This window comes from Ictalurus punctatus, chromosome 3 (genome assembly GCF_001660625.3).
Source record: "Ictalurus punctatus breed USDA103 chromosome 3, Coco_2.0, whole genome shotgun sequence".
Taxonomy (NCBI): Eukaryota; Metazoa; Chordata; class Actinopteri; order Siluriformes; family Ictaluridae; genus Ictalurus; species Ictalurus punctatus.
Window position 1 is genome coordinate 22471143 of NC_030418.2, and position 21066 is coordinate 22492208.

General features: G+C 38.7%; 1 protein-coding gene across 1 annotated transcript; it reads right to left on the bottom strand.

Annotated features, from left to right (window-relative positions):
* Positions 1-51: 51 nt before the first annotated feature.
* On the bottom strand, positions 52-19673 carry inpp5f (inositol polyphosphate-5-phosphatase F). Its single transcript, XM_017463620.3, has 20 exons — positions 19178-19673; positions 15751-15831; positions 13465-13601; positions 12136-12264; positions 11706-11873; positions 10372-10428; positions 10066-10267; positions 9747-9926; positions 9482-9549; positions 9112-9236; positions 8866-8943; positions 8352-8472; positions 8091-8219; positions 7394-7511; positions 7100-7298; positions 6324-6395; positions 6164-6237; positions 5917-6045; positions 5620-5707; positions 52-5510 (listed from the first exon to the last, which is right to left on the bottom strand). Exons 1-20 carry the CDS (start codon positions 19272-19274, stop codon positions 4379-4381), a joined length of 3384 nt encoding a protein of 1127 aa, XP_017319109.1. The 5' UTR covers positions 19275-19673; the 3' UTR covers positions 52-4378.
* Positions 19674-21066: the final 1393 nt, after the last annotated feature.

Sequence of the window (21066 nt, forward strand, 5' to 3'; positions counted from 1 at the left end):
CCAAGATAACACCAGTTTGCTTTGAATGATTTAGTTGAAAAGCCTCCCAAATAAGACAAATAATATTTTAAAATACAGCAGTTTTACACAATTGTTATCAAATACAAGGGGTAAGAGTGGCTAAGCATTAGGAATAAATAGGCCATTTTACAATGCAATAAAATTATGGGTACAGAATGAAAATCTTTCACACTCGTGTGGAAGAACTCATTCTCCCACACACACACACACACACACACACACACACACACAGAGATGGGATGATGCTGAAAAGTGTTTAAATAATGCCTAAAACACTTGTAAGTCAGAAAAATATTTTCAGAGATAAACAAACAAAAACCAGTTATACATGTCAGTTATATGTCAAAGTGGTAATGGCATATTATACATTGTTTCCAAAGCACTTTGTGTGAAATTATGGTAATTTCAAGAAATTCTGTGAATGAAAACAAGGAAAGTGCACCTGGTTATGCATAGAACATACAAAATAAATGGAAAAACAGGAATGTTTACTTACACACAACTGTTCCTTGAATAGGTTTACATTTATGTACCACTGCCTTGTATCAATATCCTAAATTATTAAAATAGTATTAGAATAAATTCCAGTCCAGTGCATGCCATCTTGAAGTCTTACGAACCTATAAGCAAAACCCATCTCCCAACATTCATCAAATCAAACCTGTATTATAACCAGCATGTTGACGTTCAGACAGGCAGCAGATATCAGAATGACGCTACAGTTATTGTTGAAATGACAGTTATATGGCTTGATGTCGATACCCAAGTTGCATTTCAAATTACGGTAATTAAAAATAGCATATGCATTAGTGGAGAATGTACAACCATTACACATAAAACAAAACCAAGTTCAAAACTATACTAAACCATCCTCCCTCAGGCTTGAGATGACCATGAGTTTCATTATATGAAACATAAGTTATATAACCTCCTCACTTCCTTGGATCGAGAAACGATCTTTTTGTTTTGGAGAAGGAGCATGTGGATTTTGGTGAACCTGGAGTTTAATGCTTCAAGTAGGGCCAATCTTAATGACCAGATCTGAGGCGAGTGGGCAGACAAAGAGAGAAAGCCCAAATACCCCCATGAAAGGTACAAAAAAAAAAAAAAAAAAGATTAAAAGTACCATGCCAAGATTTGGGTTACAGGGACTCAGACTTGGGGATGCTTGTGCAAAGGCCACCTATGTTTCCCAGTAGGCTCAGCCCAAAATGGTGACATGAATCTATCTTGTGGGCTCACCACCTGCAAGGTGAAGGGTGTTGTTCAGATGCATTGCAAGGCATGTGATAGATATCTGTGCTCTAGTCCAGATTGATTGCATTAGTTTCATACAAGCCTAGTTTGTGGCACACATATTATATATAAAGAGAATTATTGGGTTATCCACAGAATTCTTGTCTGCCTTTAAGTTCAACAGCAACTGGACCATGTAACTCACTGCTTCAACTCATATTATACTGAATCATATCTCCTCCTCAAGATGCAGGTTTATAAAAAATACAACTTATAATCCATTCGCTTCAGCAACCTACACATAATTGAGCATGCTGTAATTATCAGCTCTCATCAAAAATCACAGAGTTGAGGTGAGGCTTAACGGCACTAAAAACTACCGTTTAAAGGAGCATTGTGGCATCAATAGGAATCCTCACTGCAGGCACCCAATCCAATAATACTTTAGCACTAGCATTAGCAGTATACCCCAATCAGTGTTGTTTTGGAACAAGATTATTTTTTAAGTTTTATGACAGATATTCAGTGCAGTACAAAAAGGTGACATCTAAAAGGTGAGTGCAGAGTACCCCAGTCCAATGTACAGAGAAACATATGAAAACTACTGCAATATCCACTACAAAGGATTTGATAGAAAACTCAATTCCATTTCTATTTGCACCGAACGCAAACTAGACACAAATATCTCGCCCCCTCAATCTGATGAGTCTAACGTTACAGTGTGTAGCGAGCTAGCGGGTAGTCACCATTTTTATTAACATTCTGCCTAACATTTTGCATTTTGGTCCTTTAATGCAGGGGTTCTTAAATATTTTGCAGACTGAGACCCTTTTCATTAAAAATAAATAAATATAAGCTGTAAATTCTACAGACCCCTTCAGGTCAGATATATGTTATGAACATAATCCAACTATTCAAATCATAGGTTCATTATTATTATTAAATGTGCGCAAAAAATATTTTATGTTGACATTATTTATAAACCTAATGATTTTTGAGTTATTGAGGTTTGAATTAAACCCATACAGTTCAATGTGAGCTGTCAAATATGCTAATAACTATAAGAACTGTGGATTGTGATTTTCACCAATATAACTAAATTTAAAACTCGTAGACTACGCAGAATTTAATGCATCTTACTATATACACAAAGTGTGTAATTTAGTTACACAGCTCTAATTAATGTGGAAAGACCTTATTATTACTTATTTTTCAGTTCTTTAATGAGTTACAGCCATCATCAGGAGGGGTGGCTACTACTGAAACTAGTTTTTTCTTACTCTTGTGACTGAATTATCACTAAAAGGCAAGTAGATGTGTTTAGAAGAAATAGATAAATGGTTACACTGATGATTTCTTCTTCTTTTTTTTTCTTTTTTTTTGCTGGAGTGTCCCTTTAAATCAAAGATACACATACATAATTCTTTCATATCAATAACTGCATAATTAAATTCAACTTTCCCAGAAAATACAGCATAAAGTGTGGTGAATTTGTGGTACCACCGCAAACAGTACTGTTCGCCTGCTTTAAAATAAATTAAAGCACGCTAATGGTCATATCTCAAGCCTGAGCATGAACATATGAATGAACATGTTATTAATGTGACAAAACCCTTAATTATTACACTTTAAATGCAGCAAAATAACAATAAAAATGAAAAATTACATTAAATATAAGATCATACTTGTCAAAATACCTGCACCTATGAATATGGTAAGACTCTTGATATAAATATAAGAGTGCAAAAAGCATTTTACAGTGTTTTTATGTTTGGCCTGGATCCTTTACATCTGGCCTGCATCAAATAATAGCTTAAAGCAGTCAAAAGTACTGTATGTAAATCATATATACACATATTATTACTTATTTATCCTTATACAAAGACGACTGTGAAGTTAATATTTACGTTTGAATATCAAAATATATTTGTCAAGCAAATACTTGATGCAGGTTCGCTTTGCAATTAAACCCTTCTGAAAGAATGAACACAAGTAGAATTTAAGACGCTGGCCACTTTACCATTATCATACAGCATTTCTAGGGGGGAAAGGTTAAGCAGGTTACTTGTATAATCTAGAAAATAATATTCATCATTTTATATATTATTCCCCACAAGATTAAAGGTACAATAAGTAATTTGCTTATGAGCCTTGTTACCAAGGTTTTGCTTTTTCGCAGCACACGGAATAACATCAGCATTACATGTATTTAGCACAATGTACAATAAAATCCAAAGCAAGGAGAAGCGAAAGGCGAAGTTCCACCTGAGTCTGCATCTTTTAATCTAATGTTCCACTTGATATTTACTACCAATAATTTAATATTCAAGTTTTAGTGGATCTTCTACTTATTGTACCTTTATGCAAACTCTTTCAAATTCAACAGATAATAATTAAAAAATGTTTGTAAGGACTTGAAGTGCCTCAAATGTCCATCTGAAGTGGCAACTTTCCTGTCATGTTATGATAAATATATGTATTCTATCTAAATATATTAAGTAGAAGGCCCTACTTCTGAAGACTCAAATTTTTTACTGAACAATATTTTACCATAGATTACGAAGTAGAATTCTGGTCCTATGTTGGAACATTTCTATTGACATGTAGCACAGCAACTATATATTTTAACTGTATGGAGCGTTGTTTACTTTCCTCCATTTCTACTTTCTAATACTGAGCTGCCCATCGAATAGATATTAGAGCCTGACTTTTTTATTTTTTAATTACATGTTTCGGCTATAGCAACAGATGCAAAGAAGAGTACTGCACAGCAGGTGTCACACATGACTAAACTAGATCTTGACTTTCGACATGCAGTAAAACTTGCTTGTCCCGATCTACCTAAGATTTTTCAACATGCAAAACCATCAATGTATAAGTTGTAATGTAAAGTTAAGGATTTTACTCGGAATAAGGGTACAGTCAGGTTCAGCTTAGGTGTACTATATATATATATACACACACACTACACAACACTGGCTGTAAACATAAGTTACATTAAATGGAGCAGAAATATGGAGGAACTGACTGTACACTTTTTGTGTGCAAACTTATGCTACTGCTACTGTGCTAGAAGTAACATTCTACACTAAAAATGCATCCGTATGAGGCCAAACAAACATTATATCTGAATGATCCTAGTCTGGCACTGTGTAAACATAGCTCGCAATTCATTCTGCTGCGTTTCATTGACAGCCTCAGGCTCTGGACTTTTTTGAACTTTCGCCACAGCAAAATTGATACCTTGAGTGAGTCCGGCTTGGGTCATGCTAGCCACTTGCACCACAGAGCTCTTAATCTTAGCAAAGGGGGACACCACACGACTTCCATTACTGTCTGCCGGAGAAGGCCCTAGACTCCCTTCTAAGATGGAGCCAAGGCTCTTTTGGGAGCTACATGATGCGGCCGAACCTGGGGGCTGGACGGTGAGGAGTTTTCCTCCTGAGACTGAAGATTCCACATCAAGCTGAGATGGACGAGGGAGTTGCGGCTGCTGGGTGTTTAAAGTTTCTGGCTTTGAGCCTGAAGCCGGAGGGGCTTTGAGACCCTCAGGTGCTTGTGGGTTTGGTGGCAAGCCTGGGCGTTCTTCGAACACTTCTACTGGTTTGGTCTGGGCATCCTGGATAAACTGGTGGCAGTAAGCATCGATTGGTGTCCCAAAGTCAATCAAGATGGCCTCCTCTGCTTCTGAGGCTGTGCCAGGGGACTCAGAGTTTGGTTCAACTAACAAGCTGTCCCCTATCTTGTTCTCGCAATTTGTGACACGAATAACAGAGGGCACAGTGAGTTCAACACTTCCGATGGACTGGGACCGGCTGGCAAGTCGAGGTGCAGATGCTACAATCCCACAACTGGGAAGCACATAGTCGATGTTCTCCAGGGAACCTGAGCATGGCTGCTCATCTGAGTTATAGGAGTCAGAGTCGTCAGAGATCTCTAGATCTGAACGGTCATTACAAAGGTCCTTCATAGATCCAGGGCCTGGATTGCCATCAGAAGTCTCCAAACTACTGTCTGATTTCCAAAGGTTCACCCTCATGTTGGGCTTTAGGAAGTTGACCTTCATCTCGAGTCTGCCAAGGGGCTTGAAATTTCCAATGTTTACATTAGTTTTGGTCTGCTTTACTTTCTGATTTAAGGATGAGAATTTGTTCAAGAAGAAACTTTTGCCCTGAGCCAAGCCTGAGCCAAGTATTGGCTCAGTGGCTTTCCCCTGTATGCCCAGGATGTCTTCATGAGGTTTACTGTGCTTCCTTGAAAAAAAAGTCAAAAGTAAGACACTTTTACCTCGGTAGATGCTGTCAGACCTGGAGTTACTGCTGGAGTTACCAGAGAATTATTGTAAGACAAAAGTCTGTTTACCTTTCCAATTTCTTCTCTATGACTTGCACGTCAAGTCCCATCGCTTGTTTAGTTATACGAAGCATCTCTGCTATACACTGCAGGGTGTCTGAAATGTAAACCATATATCAAATACATCTGAAAACTAAATTACTGCAGACAGACATTCACACACACACATCTAGAAATTTATAATCATCTACATTACAGCCAGACTATTTTTCAGCATTTTTTCAGCAAAAACAAACAAACAAACAAACAAAAACAATAACAACAACAAAAACAAAAAGAAAGGCACAATGTTTGATGGTCTTGTACCTTTTCCATCATCTTCTGGGTTCCTTGTGACAGCCCTCAAGGTGTGGAAATAGCCACTAACTTCTCCACTTTTATAATGCAGTCGCATGCAGGAGTATTTGGGTTTGCCAAAGAGAGTGGGCTCTGGGCCTAAAGACAAATATCATAACATCAGATAATGAACCAATTATAAACAAATTTGCCAGTCATAGTGGCCTTTGTGACTGCACAAACAAATAATATAATAGCTAATTCTGTAAGTACCAACCTATTTCAATTTTTTCCAAGCCTTCTAAACCAAGACGCTGGTACTGGTGAACTTTATCGGTCTCCTCATCATAGCTGAAAGGAGAAAAGAAGAGAGATGAGACTTTTTGGCCAAAAACTGTGGCCAGCCATCAATTACTTGACAAAATTAAAGCACTTACTAAGCAACATAATATGCACAGTTGGACAGCAGTAATAGAACGTCCACGTCTTTGTGTGTTGCATCAATAAGACTATTGAGAAACAGCAAAAAGACAGTCAAGTGAAAATTGTGAGGATTTCCCTCCATAAAACTGAAGAGCTACACAAATTATACATGTAAATGGGAACCATTCATATTCAGTGCTGAAATGTTTCATAACTCGCCATGTAATGAAAAAGAACCCATTTATAGGACCATATTTTGACCTGAGATATATTTCAAACAAATAAGTATATTCACTCGGGTGAGAATCTCACGTCATAATATGGGTTAATCACAAGAAGTGCCAAACAGCCCGACCAACATTGTTAGGCTTACAAAGTCATTTAGACATCATCATTAGGACCAAAAGATGTAAGGATTTAAGAAATATAATTCCGTCACCCAAGGCAGTTGTTAAAATACCGCATATACATGAATACAAGTACCTTTGTGCCATTGCCAATAAACTGAAAAAGAGTACACAGAAGTGCATTCATGTTGACATACAGTAGCTATTTGAATTCCTGTAGGAACCACATTGTTTTGGACATTACTCTGGATAAACACCATATGTGAAATTTAAAACTGATTTAGAAGAGAAGAAAATCTTATACACTCCTTGTGGTTCAACTCCCTGCTTTCTCACATTGCTGTTGTCAAGTATGCTGCTATACCAAGAGATTGTAGGGCTGTGAGTGCAAAAAAGGCATAAGCATTGCTAAATATCATGGTAAATAAGCATGCTCGATTTACCTGGGGTCACAGTCAATGAGTGCCCAGCCTCCATGGAACTTCTCATCATCTGGCAGCAGAAGCTGCATGTATGTCTGGAGAAGGAGGCTGACCTGTTCCTGTGCTCCTCTCTGGCTCTCTTTCTCTTTCTCCTCATGTTCTTTCTCTTTGCTGAAGATAGAATACAGGTCCTCAGTAACAGGGAGCCCCATCATGAGGTCTGCGGAGGAAAAAAATGACGTGGAGATGTCTGAATCAGGGCCAGATACACAAACATGTATCAACCACTGAGACTACGTGTATTTTTATCCTCACCAATGACAGCCTGTCTGTATGCATCACGGAATCGGTTCAAATAGTAGCGATTGGCTGAGTTCACTCCGTCTTTCATCACTCCGGCTAGTTTCCTTTCTCCTGTGCGTGTGAAATCTCCCTACACAATAGTGTTTAACGTTCCACAGTTAAGCTGCCAATGTGTAGTCATGAACAATAACACATTCATACAGTAAGCCTCAATGCTATCAATATTCAAAAGTGAAAACACGCAAATTGGAAAATTGTTCAAATGCTTCATAAATAAAGCGGCACCAAGTTAGTTGTATGCAAATCTTTCCATAGAAACAATCTGGCAAGGCTTTGGTTTCATTAGGCCAAAAATGAAGACTATCTTAGTAGACAAGATGGCTTTAATGCCCAGGGTTCAAGGCTTGTTTCACTTGTACCGTTCTAAATGTTACAAGGAAATATTCAAATATGATCTTATTTCCTTACTTTTTATATTTTAAGAACCAACTTACATCATACTTTAAGAGTGAGTGTACTTTAAAAAATAGATGTTTGCATCAACAGCTTGAGAAAATACACTAATTACATAAAGTGTTTACTTTTAATCTATTTCTAGGTCTATACTGTATTTTTAAATACTTGCACATATTGCATTAGGGACAGACAAACAGATCGAGACAGTCCACATGAACTTGATGATTCACATCCAGTCATCCCTGTGAGTTACCTTTAAAGCAGCTGTGCCAGCATACTGGCGGCTGATGGTGTCTCCATTGTTGGCCCACATCACCTGGTAGATCCTGTAACATTTGAGGGGCAGCGGCTGTTCCGGGGGCATCACCCCCAGTTTCTTCAACTAGAACGGGAACAAAATACTCTTAACTTGCAAACATGTAAAGATCAGCATGGTTCAGGAGAATCACTGGTACAGTCAGTGTAGTACTGGATAGGGTTCATACAACCATAAAACAATGGTAATTTTGTATACCTGCTTTTCCATGACCACACGTGCAACAGCTGCTTGAACTACATTAGTCCTGTCCAAGCAGTCCATGCAGTTAACCCGGAAAATGCCCTCTTGTGTACAGATGACTCCTGCTTGGTCCACCCTATAGGAGATACATAATCAGTACTCTAGTGGATTAGGAGACAGATATATATTGATTTATACAAACTTGACTCTGTATGTTGATCCCTTTCTGTCTGAAATAGCTAGCTAGGATGCAATCAATAATTGTACTTGACTTTAGCATTCAAGATATGCCACACCCCGACAAAACAAATACCAAATCAAAAGTCATAATTTAAGTTTAGGAGAGATTTTCATTGGACATGAATGTTGTATTTGCGCCAAGGAAAAGATTTCATCAATATCAAACACTGTGTGTGTGTGTATATTTGATCTCCTGGCATATATGGTTCACATAGACAACTAGGAAAAAACTCGAAAATAAATATTTTGATTTCATAGGCACTTTAAAATGTTAAAAGAGAATGCTGACCAGCCCCATCGCATGTCTGTGATGATGTCAGAGATAGCATCGGTGAGCGTCTGGACATTCTCAAACTTCATCCCTCGACTGAAAAAAGAAAAAAAGGGAAACTTGACTATCCCACATTCCTTTACTTGATTAAATATACACAGATATCCAAAAACATCATCTTAATCTAGTCCTTACTGCTAAAATTCCCATTTTATATCTGCAGACTGATATGCAACATGGAAAAAATGTAATATGTATTCTCACCAGTGCTCATGGAAGTCAAATGAGACGTAGGTTAAGTTGGGGTTGTTGAAAAGTAGCACCTGTTTAAGGTATGCATCACCAATCAACTTCTCACGGCCATTTTGGTCCACCAGATTGATTATGACCTGGTGAAATAAACAGAATATCATTCCAATCAGTGAATGATCAGAGTATACTATATATTCACAAGTTCACAGTGAATTCACAGTGTTTCAGATCAGTCATTATCTTCACTTTACAGTTCTAATTTTACATCAGTTGCATAATATCTCTCTTTTAATGATGCTAACGGTTTCCACAGAATTGCTTTCATGATCCTCAATCATCCCTTCTCCTCCTTCTGACACGGTTATCCGTCAGCAGACCTTACCTGTTTTTTATAAATTTTAAGTTGCTCCTCAAAGTGCAAAGCGAAATAGGGAGTGGTTTCTTTCTCTCCTGTACAACAATTGTCAGGGGAAAAAAAACAGGAAATGTTTCTCAGATGAGGTGTACAGTGTAGCAGGACTAATGTCTTTAGTCAACAATTATGCAACAAAAAATTTCCACCTACATAAAGAATTATACATTTTATTTACCTGTCATTTATTTACCGTCATTTCACACTAGGCCTAATTGTTTCATCCATACCATACCTTTCTCTAGACGTGGTCTGGGATTGTAGCGGTACCCAACTTGGCTCCAAAACACAGGGACAGAGCCTCGTGTCTGTACAAATGACAGTGTATGATTATGCACGTGGATTAGCTGCTCTGTCTCCACATAGTTGGCCACATGTCCTTCAGCGTCCACTCCTCTCCGTTTGTAGCGCATGCCTTTGACAAAAAAGCTCAAGTTACAAACGATCATGTTACAGTTCTTACAGATCGACACAGTGTTGTGAGCACCAGACCTGAGCCAGAGGCTTCAGGTCACATTTAAGTGTCACACTTTTAATCTTTAAATGTGTTTTACCCGCACGGTGACGGCTGCGTCTGGAAATGAGAGCCACCGTAAAGCGTGGGTGAATGTCGTCCACACAGGTGTGCTGCTCCTGCAGTGGTGTCTCTGGGCTGCTTTTTTCCTCATCTGAGCTCTCGTTGTAGTTCACCACCAGCTCCTCCACCTGCACAAAGCCTTGGATTATGGGGTTCACCCAAAAGTCCACCTCAGGAGCCTGCAATATGATGCATTCAAATTTAGGCTTTTAGATTCTGTTGGGTTGCAATGGTGTATTTTAATTATAGGCAAGTGTGCATTTAAAAATGTGTTATTTTGCACCTGTAAGTTAATTAGGTCCTGTATCATGTGTTTATTCCAGAAGAATCTGTCATCAACCTGTGGAAATAAAATTACGACATTACTTCAGCATTAAAGAAGCACTTGGAAATTTTAAAGCCCTCTGATACAACTCCAATAAAAATATTAACTCTTCTCCATCTCCTAGATCAACCCCACGCCCACTGATGGAATTATGCAAGCCTAATGAGTTACCTTATAAAGAAAAGGGGCATGGCTGAGCAACCAGAGAATTATAAGAATCTAAGGATTCTTATAATTTTATCAGTTATTAGGTCTACAAACACTTTTTAATGTAAATTACATTTTTAACAAGACCAAATAAAAGTGTGGTCTCCTGCTGTGTCTCTCTCTCTCTCTCTCTCTCTCTCTCTCTCTCTCTCTCTCTCTCTCTCTCTCTCTCTCACACACACACACACACACATACACACACACACACACACACACACACACACACACACACACACACACACACACTCACACACACGTGTTAGGATACATGGCATCATGTACTATATAACAAATTAAATGAAAACCTGACTGATCATCGGAAGCTCAAACAACACAACTTCAACTCTCTTACTTCAGACACTTCATGCAGAAAGAACAATCAATGGAAAAAAGATATCATGCTGGGCAAAGTGGAAGGTCAACGTAGAGGAGGAAGGCCTGCTACACAGTGGATTGACACAATCACAACAGCCATGGATTCCCCACTTTCAAGTCTTAGCCAGTTTGCAGAAAACCAGATGCTTTTCTTGACAAATATCCATTGAGTTGCCATGAGTCCGACTACAATATAGACTGCTCTGAGCTGACAGGAAGTCTATAGTAATTCAAATAATCACTCTAGACCTTTAGACCCATAGTGAGCAGAAATGCATTGAACCTTGAGGTGGATGTGCTACAACAGTAGAAGACCACACTGGGTTTCACTCCTGTCAGCCAAGAACAGGAACATGCGGCTATCATGGACACAGGCTCATCAAAACTGGACAGTTGAAGATTAGAAGGGAAAAAAGAAAAAAAAAAAAAAAAAGACCAGTTCTTTTTTCAGTCTTCAACTGTCCAGTTTGGGTGAGTCATATTTTTAATTTATTCTCCTAACCATTAGTAGTAAATGCTGCATACACTGACTATAGCCACACAGGAAAAAGGAAATACAAAGATAAAACATGGAATGCCTTGTCTAACTTGTACATATACCACTTTGACGTAGAATGTGGAAAATCTAGCACTATTTCAGTGCATTTATTAGTGTATGGTATGTAATGTGGAACATCCTGACATTGTCTCAGGATAGAGAGGCCCCTCACCCGTTTCCACAGGGGCAGATCAGACTTGTCTGAGGCTCCCTGTCTCTGTACAGTATTTGTAAGATCATAAGTGGGGCTGTAGTAAAAGGAATCGGAGTCCATGAATATCTTATACAGCTCATCAAGCAGTCTCCTCTCCAGACGCTCCTTTTCTTTATTCTCTTTGACCTGAAAAGCAAACAAACGGGACTAAGCTAAACAAATATCCATTAAACATGGGTCGGAGAAGTGATTAACGCCATACTGATACTAACGTTATCAAAACCAGAAGACTAGGAGAAAAATTGGATGAGAGGGTAAACAATAATTAAATAATATCTCTTAGTTCACACATTTGAAAATGCAGGCTAGAGGCATACAGAAAGAAATACAATACTGCTTCAAATTAATGACAGTTAAAGATTTATGAGCTTTAAAATCAGCCATTAACCTTTTTCTTGCTGGGAACAGCAACATTGGACTTGATTTGACTCAGGGTCTTCAACAGAAACTTAGACTCATCTGGAGACTGGGTAATTTTCTCTGGTTTGTTGATCCCAAAGTGGTGCTTCTTACAAAGCTAGAAAAGATAAAGAGTAGCAAAACCATGCTGACCACATCTGAATCATTTAATCTCACTCGCTCACATGGAGCACAGAAAATCAAACCAAACGAACAATATATTAATAAGTTGTGTGGCAGCCTGGGAAAACCATTAACATGGTCAAACTTTGACATTTTCTACTATTAAAAGTGAAACGGGAGACAAACACACAAAAACTCCTGTCGAGCTCAAAAGGTATCAAAAAATCTGTTTATGGAAAAACACCATTACTGCCAATCACTGATTTATCACCGATTATCTGTACAATCCACAGCTGTCCCTGTCGCATCACCTGAGGTAAAATTCACTAACGGCATTTAAACGCGATCCATATCATCATATATCATCTCAAATGATCTATAATTGTGCTGATAATTGCTGATTAATTTTGTCTCTTTTCCAGAATTCATCCTCAGTGACATCTGACAGGTTTTCATAGACAACCACACAAATGTATTTATTGTCACGAGGTGAATAATAAAAAAAAATAATTCAACCCTACTAATAAATTCATGTGCAATGATTATAAGCAAAGGATAGCTACAGTGATCCACAGTGGTTCTGACTATAGATAAACTATAGATTCTCACACATATACAGATAAAGACTACAGTACTAGCTATCCAGGGGGATGACTAACCTGGCTACATATCGGAATAATCATTTTGTGGTATGTGGTTGAAGATAAATTGCTGACAGCACACCAGAAGAATGATTACCGATTCCAAGTCTCAGACAGCTTCACTTACGTGAGCAAACCATCTTTTTCTTTTTCAAGCCGAGAAGCTCCGCTGAGAGACTGACACCTTACGAACATCTTGCTTCCTCTGGACGACCTTTGAGACACACACACCACCTCATATGCTCTAAATAACCTAGCTGATATCGACCGAATGCTATTTCACTTAGAAGCCTTCAGTCGAATGTCTTCTAATCAGTGTATAATAGGGATGAAGGGCGCACTATAAATAGGGAATGAGAGAGGAGTCTACTGAGCTCTCAAGCAGTCCTAAAGCTGCAATTTACCAATATGGTTTGAGAAAAGGAACGTTAAAACAGCACAAAACAAGATATAGCCTATCAAAAAAAAGAAGAAAACAAACAGATCAAATATTCTGCACTTTAAAAAAAAATGCTTTGTTTCTTTCTGCAAATGACCATAAGACTGTGCCTCACCTCTAATTCCAGATCCTGTGGTTCATCTTCTGAGAGTGGGATAACGGTTATTTTTGTGATCTTGTACACCTTGTGCTCTGCTGGCAATAAGCCCACGAGTGCTTTCTGGCGGATCAGAATCAGGCCCAGAGGAAAGTCTGCAGGGGAAAGGAAAGGGGTGCGTCATGCTTGAAGAGTTCCTTACATTCCACACCCTGTGACGGCATCTTTTCCCAGTTACAGAGAGATGAGAAATGGCTGGCCAGCACTGATGAGTCACTCCTGTGAGAAATGCTCTCAGTGAATCCGAAGACTACACAGGCACTTCAACAAGATGTGGATTAGTCAAGACTTTAGGAGACAAGTAAGGAATAAAACACGACAGTATATGCTTTTATAGGAAAATGATCAATGGCCCAGCATGAAATGAAGGCCTGTTAACACACTGAAGTTGATTATTTTCCTATAACAGCAGGTCCACAAGTGTTTTATTCGTCTTACACCACAGCAACTTGCCAACATTTACAATTTGTTATTTATTAATTAACAGCACATCCTACATTTAATCATTTATACTTACATTTAAACAGTCATTCCCTCACCAGCCTCTCTTTTCTCTTGAAGTTAATAATATATATAAAAAAAAATATCCAGGTTGTCATTTTACTGAGAAGCCAGAAATATAGAAGTCCTCTGTCCTGAAGACAAGACTATCCTGTGCTAGAAAACTTAAGAGGAACAGCTTTATCTCAAACTGTAACAAAGCCTGGACACAGGAGACGTCTTCCTTAAATGTCTTCAAGCTTCATCATATCAATGTTTATGTATAAATGGTTCATTATTAGGCTTAGATTATAGATTATGTGGAGTGCCCACCATACAACTCCCTGTGAATGAGTTATTACAGAAATGTATTACAGTGAGCACATTTGTACAAACCTGTGATTTGCCTGAATCAACACCTTTTGACGAATCAGATTCCAGAATTCAACAAGGCTATGGTATAATAAACAATAATTGCGTACAGAAAGAGAAATAAAGCAAACAATAACTAGATACCAGGATAAAACATCCCCTGGACTGACTCATTTAGAGAATTCTGAATATAACTGCTGCATGTATTTGACATTCTTAGTATGGCTCTTGGCAAAGCTTGATGAGTTTCAGTGGAATAGAGAAGAGAGCATGCATGTTAACATCCGAATGCAGAACCTAAAAGTGAAGATTTGTGAATAGTGATCTGAGTCATGAAGAGGAAGGTCAAATACATACTTATTCAGAACTCTGTAAATGAGTCCAGGTGACGTGTTTATCCTGGCAAATCTGATTACTGACTGCTTTATTTTTCATTCTGTACACAATTATTGGTCTTTGTCTCCTAAAGTCCTGAGAAGCACCGAGTTGGTGGACATTCACACAAGTCCTCAATCGAGAAATGAAACCCACTTTGGTAAAAACCCTTCCGGTATGAACACTCAGTCGTTGGATGATGTATGCAGCTACGATTGTGACGTCAAATGCCTCTTAAACCACGAACTGTCCATGACAGTCCCTTCATGAAGGATTACTCCTCCTTCAAAAGTTTTCAATTTATCAAAATTCTTTTTCAGTTCATTCTCAATTATTATTATTTTTGTGTTTTTTTCATTTCCCAGTGTTTTCACCTAGCAAAGTAACTCACTCGACCCAGTTGTCTCGAAAGAAGAACAAACCGGTGCCTTTAGACTGCAGGATCCTTTTCAGAAACTCAAGAACATTTCCATTAACATAGACAAAAAAAGCTTCATAGAATGAACAAAAACTCTACCTCAAACTCAACCTACCCGCAGTTATTAAAGCTTACTTTTTATCCGAGACAGTTCAGCACAAGAGCAAAGCAGAACGTTTCAATCATCCTTTACTTAATACACAATAAGTGAACCAAACAGGTTTTTTTTTTTTTTTAAACTTAGTTCTAGGTGAATGCCGCTTACAGCATGTGGCTGCATTAGACTATTTAACATGGTAACACTACATTTGTGTAACAAACAACATAATCAATGAAAAAGAGCATAAAATACCACTTCCTATGTGTCCACCACTTTGCTCTTCTTTTTCCAAGTACTGAAATGAAATAGCCGCTGCATAGTTTGCATCAGGTCTGTTATTTTGCATAATGGTCACAGAGCGGTGTAATGAAGCAAAACAGGAACTTGTCCAGGAATTGCTTAGCTTTCTATCAGGATAGTATCGAAGTCCTGTGGAAGTGCACCTATATAATTTCCTCTTTCAGTTCCTGAGCAAAAACAATGTAACTATTTATCTTACCAGCATGAAGTTGAATCTTTCCAATAACGCCCTCCACCAGTCCCAAACATATTGGATTCCAAGCTAGTAGCAGGTCAGTTGCTGAAACACATAACAGAATAACCAGTATAAGTGAGTACAGTTACTCCTACAAAAAAACTCTCTCTGTTAACAATTGTTACATGTGTACAGTTGAAATAAATGAATTGTTTAAACTTGACACACATAATCCGTAACTGAAGTTCACATCCGTGAGTCAAACTTGGGAGGTTTTGTGGAATACCTTTTCTTCTAAAATAACTGGCTTCTCGTGAATACCACAATTTACAAATAAATTTGTTCGTATCCAGCTTGACAAAGGACACAGATTACTGCTATCCTCAGACGTAAATCAAGGTCTAGTGTATACCTGCTTATAAAATCAAGAAGTCTTCCAAAGGAGCTGGTGTCAGTGATCCACACAAACAGTGGAAACCCTTTTCCAATTAAATAATGAAACAGCGCTGCAACCCTAACCGGCTCAGCTTGGCTGCACACATAAGGTAAAGGCCAGAGAGACCGTAGTCAACTCATTCACATCCTAACAGGGTTTTAACACTAGGTCTCCATAACAGTCACAAACAACTGACTGCACTAACAAACATAACAGTGCAAACACTCCAACTCGATTGTTAATGTCCTCCCAGTCATTCTATATTTGTAAATATAGAAATTTGGGCAGCTGTGGCTCAGGTAGTAGAGCAGGTAGTCCACTAATCGTAGGGTTGGTGGTCTGATTCTCGGCCCACGTGACTCCACATACCGAAGTGTCTTGGGCAAGACACTGAACCCCAAGCTGCTCTCGCTGGCAAGTTAGCACCTTGCATGGCAGTTCTGCTACCATTGGTGTGTGAGTGTGTGTGTGAATGGGTGAATGAGACACAGTGTAAAGCGCTTTGGATAAAAGCGCTATATAAGTACAGACCATTTACCATTTAAATGCAAATAATCCTTGTCTGTTTTCCCTGCATCTTTTTTAAAACTTAACCCATATGTTCAATTTACATATCAGGTAAGAAGACATCCTGCACATTTGAATAATTATTAGAGGAATTTAAACATCACTTGCCACACTAGAATACACTACAATTTTACAACCCCCATTCCAAAAAGTTGGGACGGGGGGCAACAAAAGGCTGGAAAAGAAACAGCTGGAGTTTATTGGGACTGCAATTACCACATACAATTTTGCGCTCAGGTCTCCTTTAATGAACACTGGACTAGTTCAACAAACAGACTTTGTGTGAAAACCATAATGAACTTTCTTTCACTTTCACACTATCTGTTGTTACCCAGATGAAGATGGGTTCCCTTCTGAGTCTGGTTCCTCTCAAGGTTTCTTCCTCTTAACATCTTAGGGAGTTTTTCTTTGCCACCGTCGCCACCGGTTTGCTCAATAGGGATAAATTTACACACTTAAAATCTGTATCCTGTGTTTATATGTTTCTGTAAAGCTGCTTTGAGACAATGTCCATTGTTAAAAGCGCCATACAAATAAAATTGAAATTGGAGGAACATTTTGCGACTAATTAGGTTAATACAAAATGACCTTATTTGTTTCGTAAAATGGTATATTTCCTCAGTTTAAACATTTGATATGTTTTCTATGTTCTATTGTGAATAACAAATGGGTTTATGAGATTCCCAAATCACTGCATTCTGTTTTTATTTACATTCATTACATGTTACACAGCGTCCCAACTTTTTTAGAATCATGGTTATAAATCTACACGTAAGGACAAAGTCATCGGTGAGGGTTGGACCCTGAATTAAACGTGAGAAAATGAAACCCATCTTCTTATCAAACTCCTGGAAAGCAGCAGCACTACACAGTTATACTTGCACCATTCTAACACATGGCGTAGCCAGTAGGTTTCAAAAGCTGTACGTGAAACTGGAGAAACAGATATATGACCATCTAGGACTTCTTTTTAAAAAGGCCAAGCAAAATTTTGTGCGCAGATTTTTTGTTATGTTTTGAGGTTCTACACAAATGTAACACAGAGGACACTGTTACATGTAATATGCACAACTAGCTCAATGAACACTGACTGACTGGGTGACACTTAGTGGGCATAACAGTCTGGATCATCTTCAACCTTTCCTCGGATTTTATTCAAGGCACCGCTTAAACATGAGTACCGTTACTTGGTTTCACTACAGTAATCTGAATAAACCTGATCTTATCTGATGAATCTTTGACTCGCTTAATCTATATAACACCGAACAGTATTCGCCGTTATCTTGGACATCTCAAGCATGTAGACTTTGTACAAAAAAAACACAAAAAAAAAGTTCACACAGAGACCTGAGAAGTTCACAATTTTTTTTAAAACCATCTTCAAAAAGCTGCTGTGTAAACCACAAGTCTATGCTTATTCTATGTTGCCCACTGATATATGTGGTCACTAGAAATAGCACAGTTGTGCAGCTCTTTTAATAATGAGCAAGCCTGAAGTGAGAGTGACAAAGAAAAACTCCCTGAGATGGCACAGGAGAAAGAAACCGGACTCAAAACGGAAGCCGCCCTCTTCTGTTGGATGACATCGAATAGTGAGATGATAAAATCATTACAGTATACTGATGTAGAAGAGTAAAAACAGTATTGTGTTGAAAGGATGTTCAGTATAAGTATACCGTAAATACGAGTCCTGGGATGAGCACAGGACGGTCTTTATGATTGATTACAGCAGCAGTTCTTTGGTACACGTCTACAGTATACAGAGATGATCAGGTTCAGAATGAAACACAGTTGTAGACTGTAGTTGTATGGCAAAACTCTAAATCTTCCAGCTTGTAATCAGGCTGCCTTCTGCATTTAGTCCGACAGTCACAAAAATCTACACTCTTATGACAAAATATGAAAGTAAACATGCGCTTTGGGCGTGCGTTCAATTATTTAAGTCTTTTGCATTTCAGACGACTTCAAATGGCTTGAAATGAATACATTCATGCAGCTCTTCCGTTCTTAAAAAGTAGGGCAGACCCGTTATTTTTGGCACCTCTTTTTAGCGTGCAAACCCCGCCTCTTGCCATATTATTGGTTGATACGTTAACCATCTATGTAAACTGTCCAATTGGCGGACGCTTCTAGGCATATCAGCCAATCCTAGCACAGAAGGCGGGGCATGACGGAATACGCGTAGGAAAATAAAAATAAAACCGAGGACACATTGATGCTCATAGTTGACGGCCCAAAACACCAACAACTTAGTCATTGTTGGATTGATAAGACGACTAAACACTACGTTTGAATAGTAAGAGAATGTTTGACGTGTATAGCATAGAGCCAGTAAGTTGCCCTTATGTTTTTATTGCCCAACTTTCTACCTTGCAAGAAATAGAGATAAATATACTGAACTAAGCACATTATTGTAAACAGCTGCACAACAGCGCTGAATGAACTTACCGGGTCTCACGGACATGGAGCCATCCTTCCTGCTGCACCACAGAGCCTTGTCTCCACTCTGAAGAATGTAATGGTCTTTCGCCTGAAACAGCTCCATGTCGACGTCAAGTCAAATTAAAATGTAAAAAAACAACAACATGCAGCTACTGAACACTAAACATCTCCGCTCCGAGACGCCGGAGAGCACACATCAACGCAGACAGCTCAGGTAGTTAGCCGGCTAGCTAACCTGCTCTAAGTCCTGATAAATGACAGTTTAGACTATTAGGCAGAGACAGCGCACACCTTAACTACCTATTAGCGTATACTACAGTAATACAACTTAACATTGCGCCAGTTTAATTTTTTAGCTAGCTATTAACCGTTTCTCCATCTGATATCAACGAAGACATTTCAGCAATACTAGTCCAATAGGAGATATGTCTAGCTGTGCCTGACCTATGCTGTGATATTTCCTCCGTGTGAATGAAGTGCAGAGCAGTTTAGAGGCGTGCAGGGTTGCCAGGTGTGTCAAAACCCTCCCACCTCTGTTCTAAACCTCGCCAGTCTACACACTGCTTTCAAATTACGGCATCGTTACTATCATTGCACAATATGTTGTGAAACGTAGGTTTCCATACATATTATCTATATTTAAATGACTTATTGTGTAAGATATAAAACACTGCATTGATCGATTAAAAAAGAAAAACAAACTGTGATGCTGTTTCAACCCCGACGTTGATTAATTTCTAGCACGTCTCAAAGTGTTATGTTTCTCTTATACCACAGTAATTGAATGATACCTGCTTTTATCTATTCAATTATAGTTACATTTAATCTGGTGGAACATCCAGGAGACAAGTTCATTTCTGTTATTACTTATGTTATAGCAGCTATAAACAGTCGTTCCTTCACCAGCATCTCGTTTTTTCTCTTTTGTATGAATAACACAGCACGGCATGATACAGAGAAGCTGGAAAATGCCAAATCATCTGTCCTGTAGACTTTCTCATGGTTCAAAAACGTACTGACCATACACTGCCAACCGAGACTACGTCCATAAATGTTAAAGAAACAAATCCTTACAGAAAGCTTCACTATATCAATGACTATATGTTTATAAGATGAATCTTATACGGTTTGGGGGTTTGAATCCTACCGCTGCCCTTTGTGCATGGAGTTTGCATGTTCTCTCCTTGCTTTGGGGGTTTCCTCGGAGTGCTCCAGTTTCCTCCCCCAGTCCAAAGACATGCGTTATCGGCTAATTGCCATTTCCAAATTGTCCGTAGTGTGTGAATGGGTGTGCACGATTGTGCCCTGCGATGGATGGTACCCCGTCCAGGGGGTCCCGTGGGATAGGCTCCAGCCTCCCCCACAACCATAAATAGGTTATGTGGTATAGAAAATGGACGGATGGATGGATGTAGATTGTGCTCCATACAAGTCCCAATGACGATTACTATAGAAATAATAATATATTAGAACAAGCACATTAATATAAATCTAAACTACTGCCAGAAAGTGTGTTATCCACACCTAATCAACACCTTTTCACCAATCAGATTTGAGATTTCAACAGCACTGTGGTATAATACCTTTCAATAAATAACAAACAAATGATAGACCAAGTCCTTTGACACATTTAAATTACACTCTTGCAGTGTCGTACACAGCCAGTGTTAAAAATGAGAAAACCTCAGAAAACCTATAAAAGTAAACCACCTCATCCAATGAGTGTGTTAATACGCAAATATAATTAAGCTACTGTATTCAAACGCTTCAGCAGCAAAAGTAGAGCGTGTACCGAGGACGTGGCAACAACGGAGGTGTGGCTGAGCCCTAGTTCCTGCAGGCACCACGTCACGTGACCGTCTCCGTCATTCCAAGTGAAAAAAAAAACACTGAGC

Excerpts from the sequence above, each read along its gene's own strand:
- inpp5f (XM_017463620.3), bottom strand. The coding sequence starts at position 19,274 with ATGGAGCTGTTTCAGGCGAAAGACCATTACATTCTTCAGAGTGGAGAC. Across the intron at positions 13,602-15,750 it reads AAAGATTCAACTTCATGCTG|ACTTTCCTCTGGGCCTGATT; the intron begins GTAAGATAAATA and ends TTTCCCCTGCAG. Across the intron at positions 9,237-9,481 it reads TTAAAATTTATAAAAAACAG|GTCATAATCAATCTGGTGGA; the intron begins GTAAGGTCTGCT and ends TTATTTCACCAG.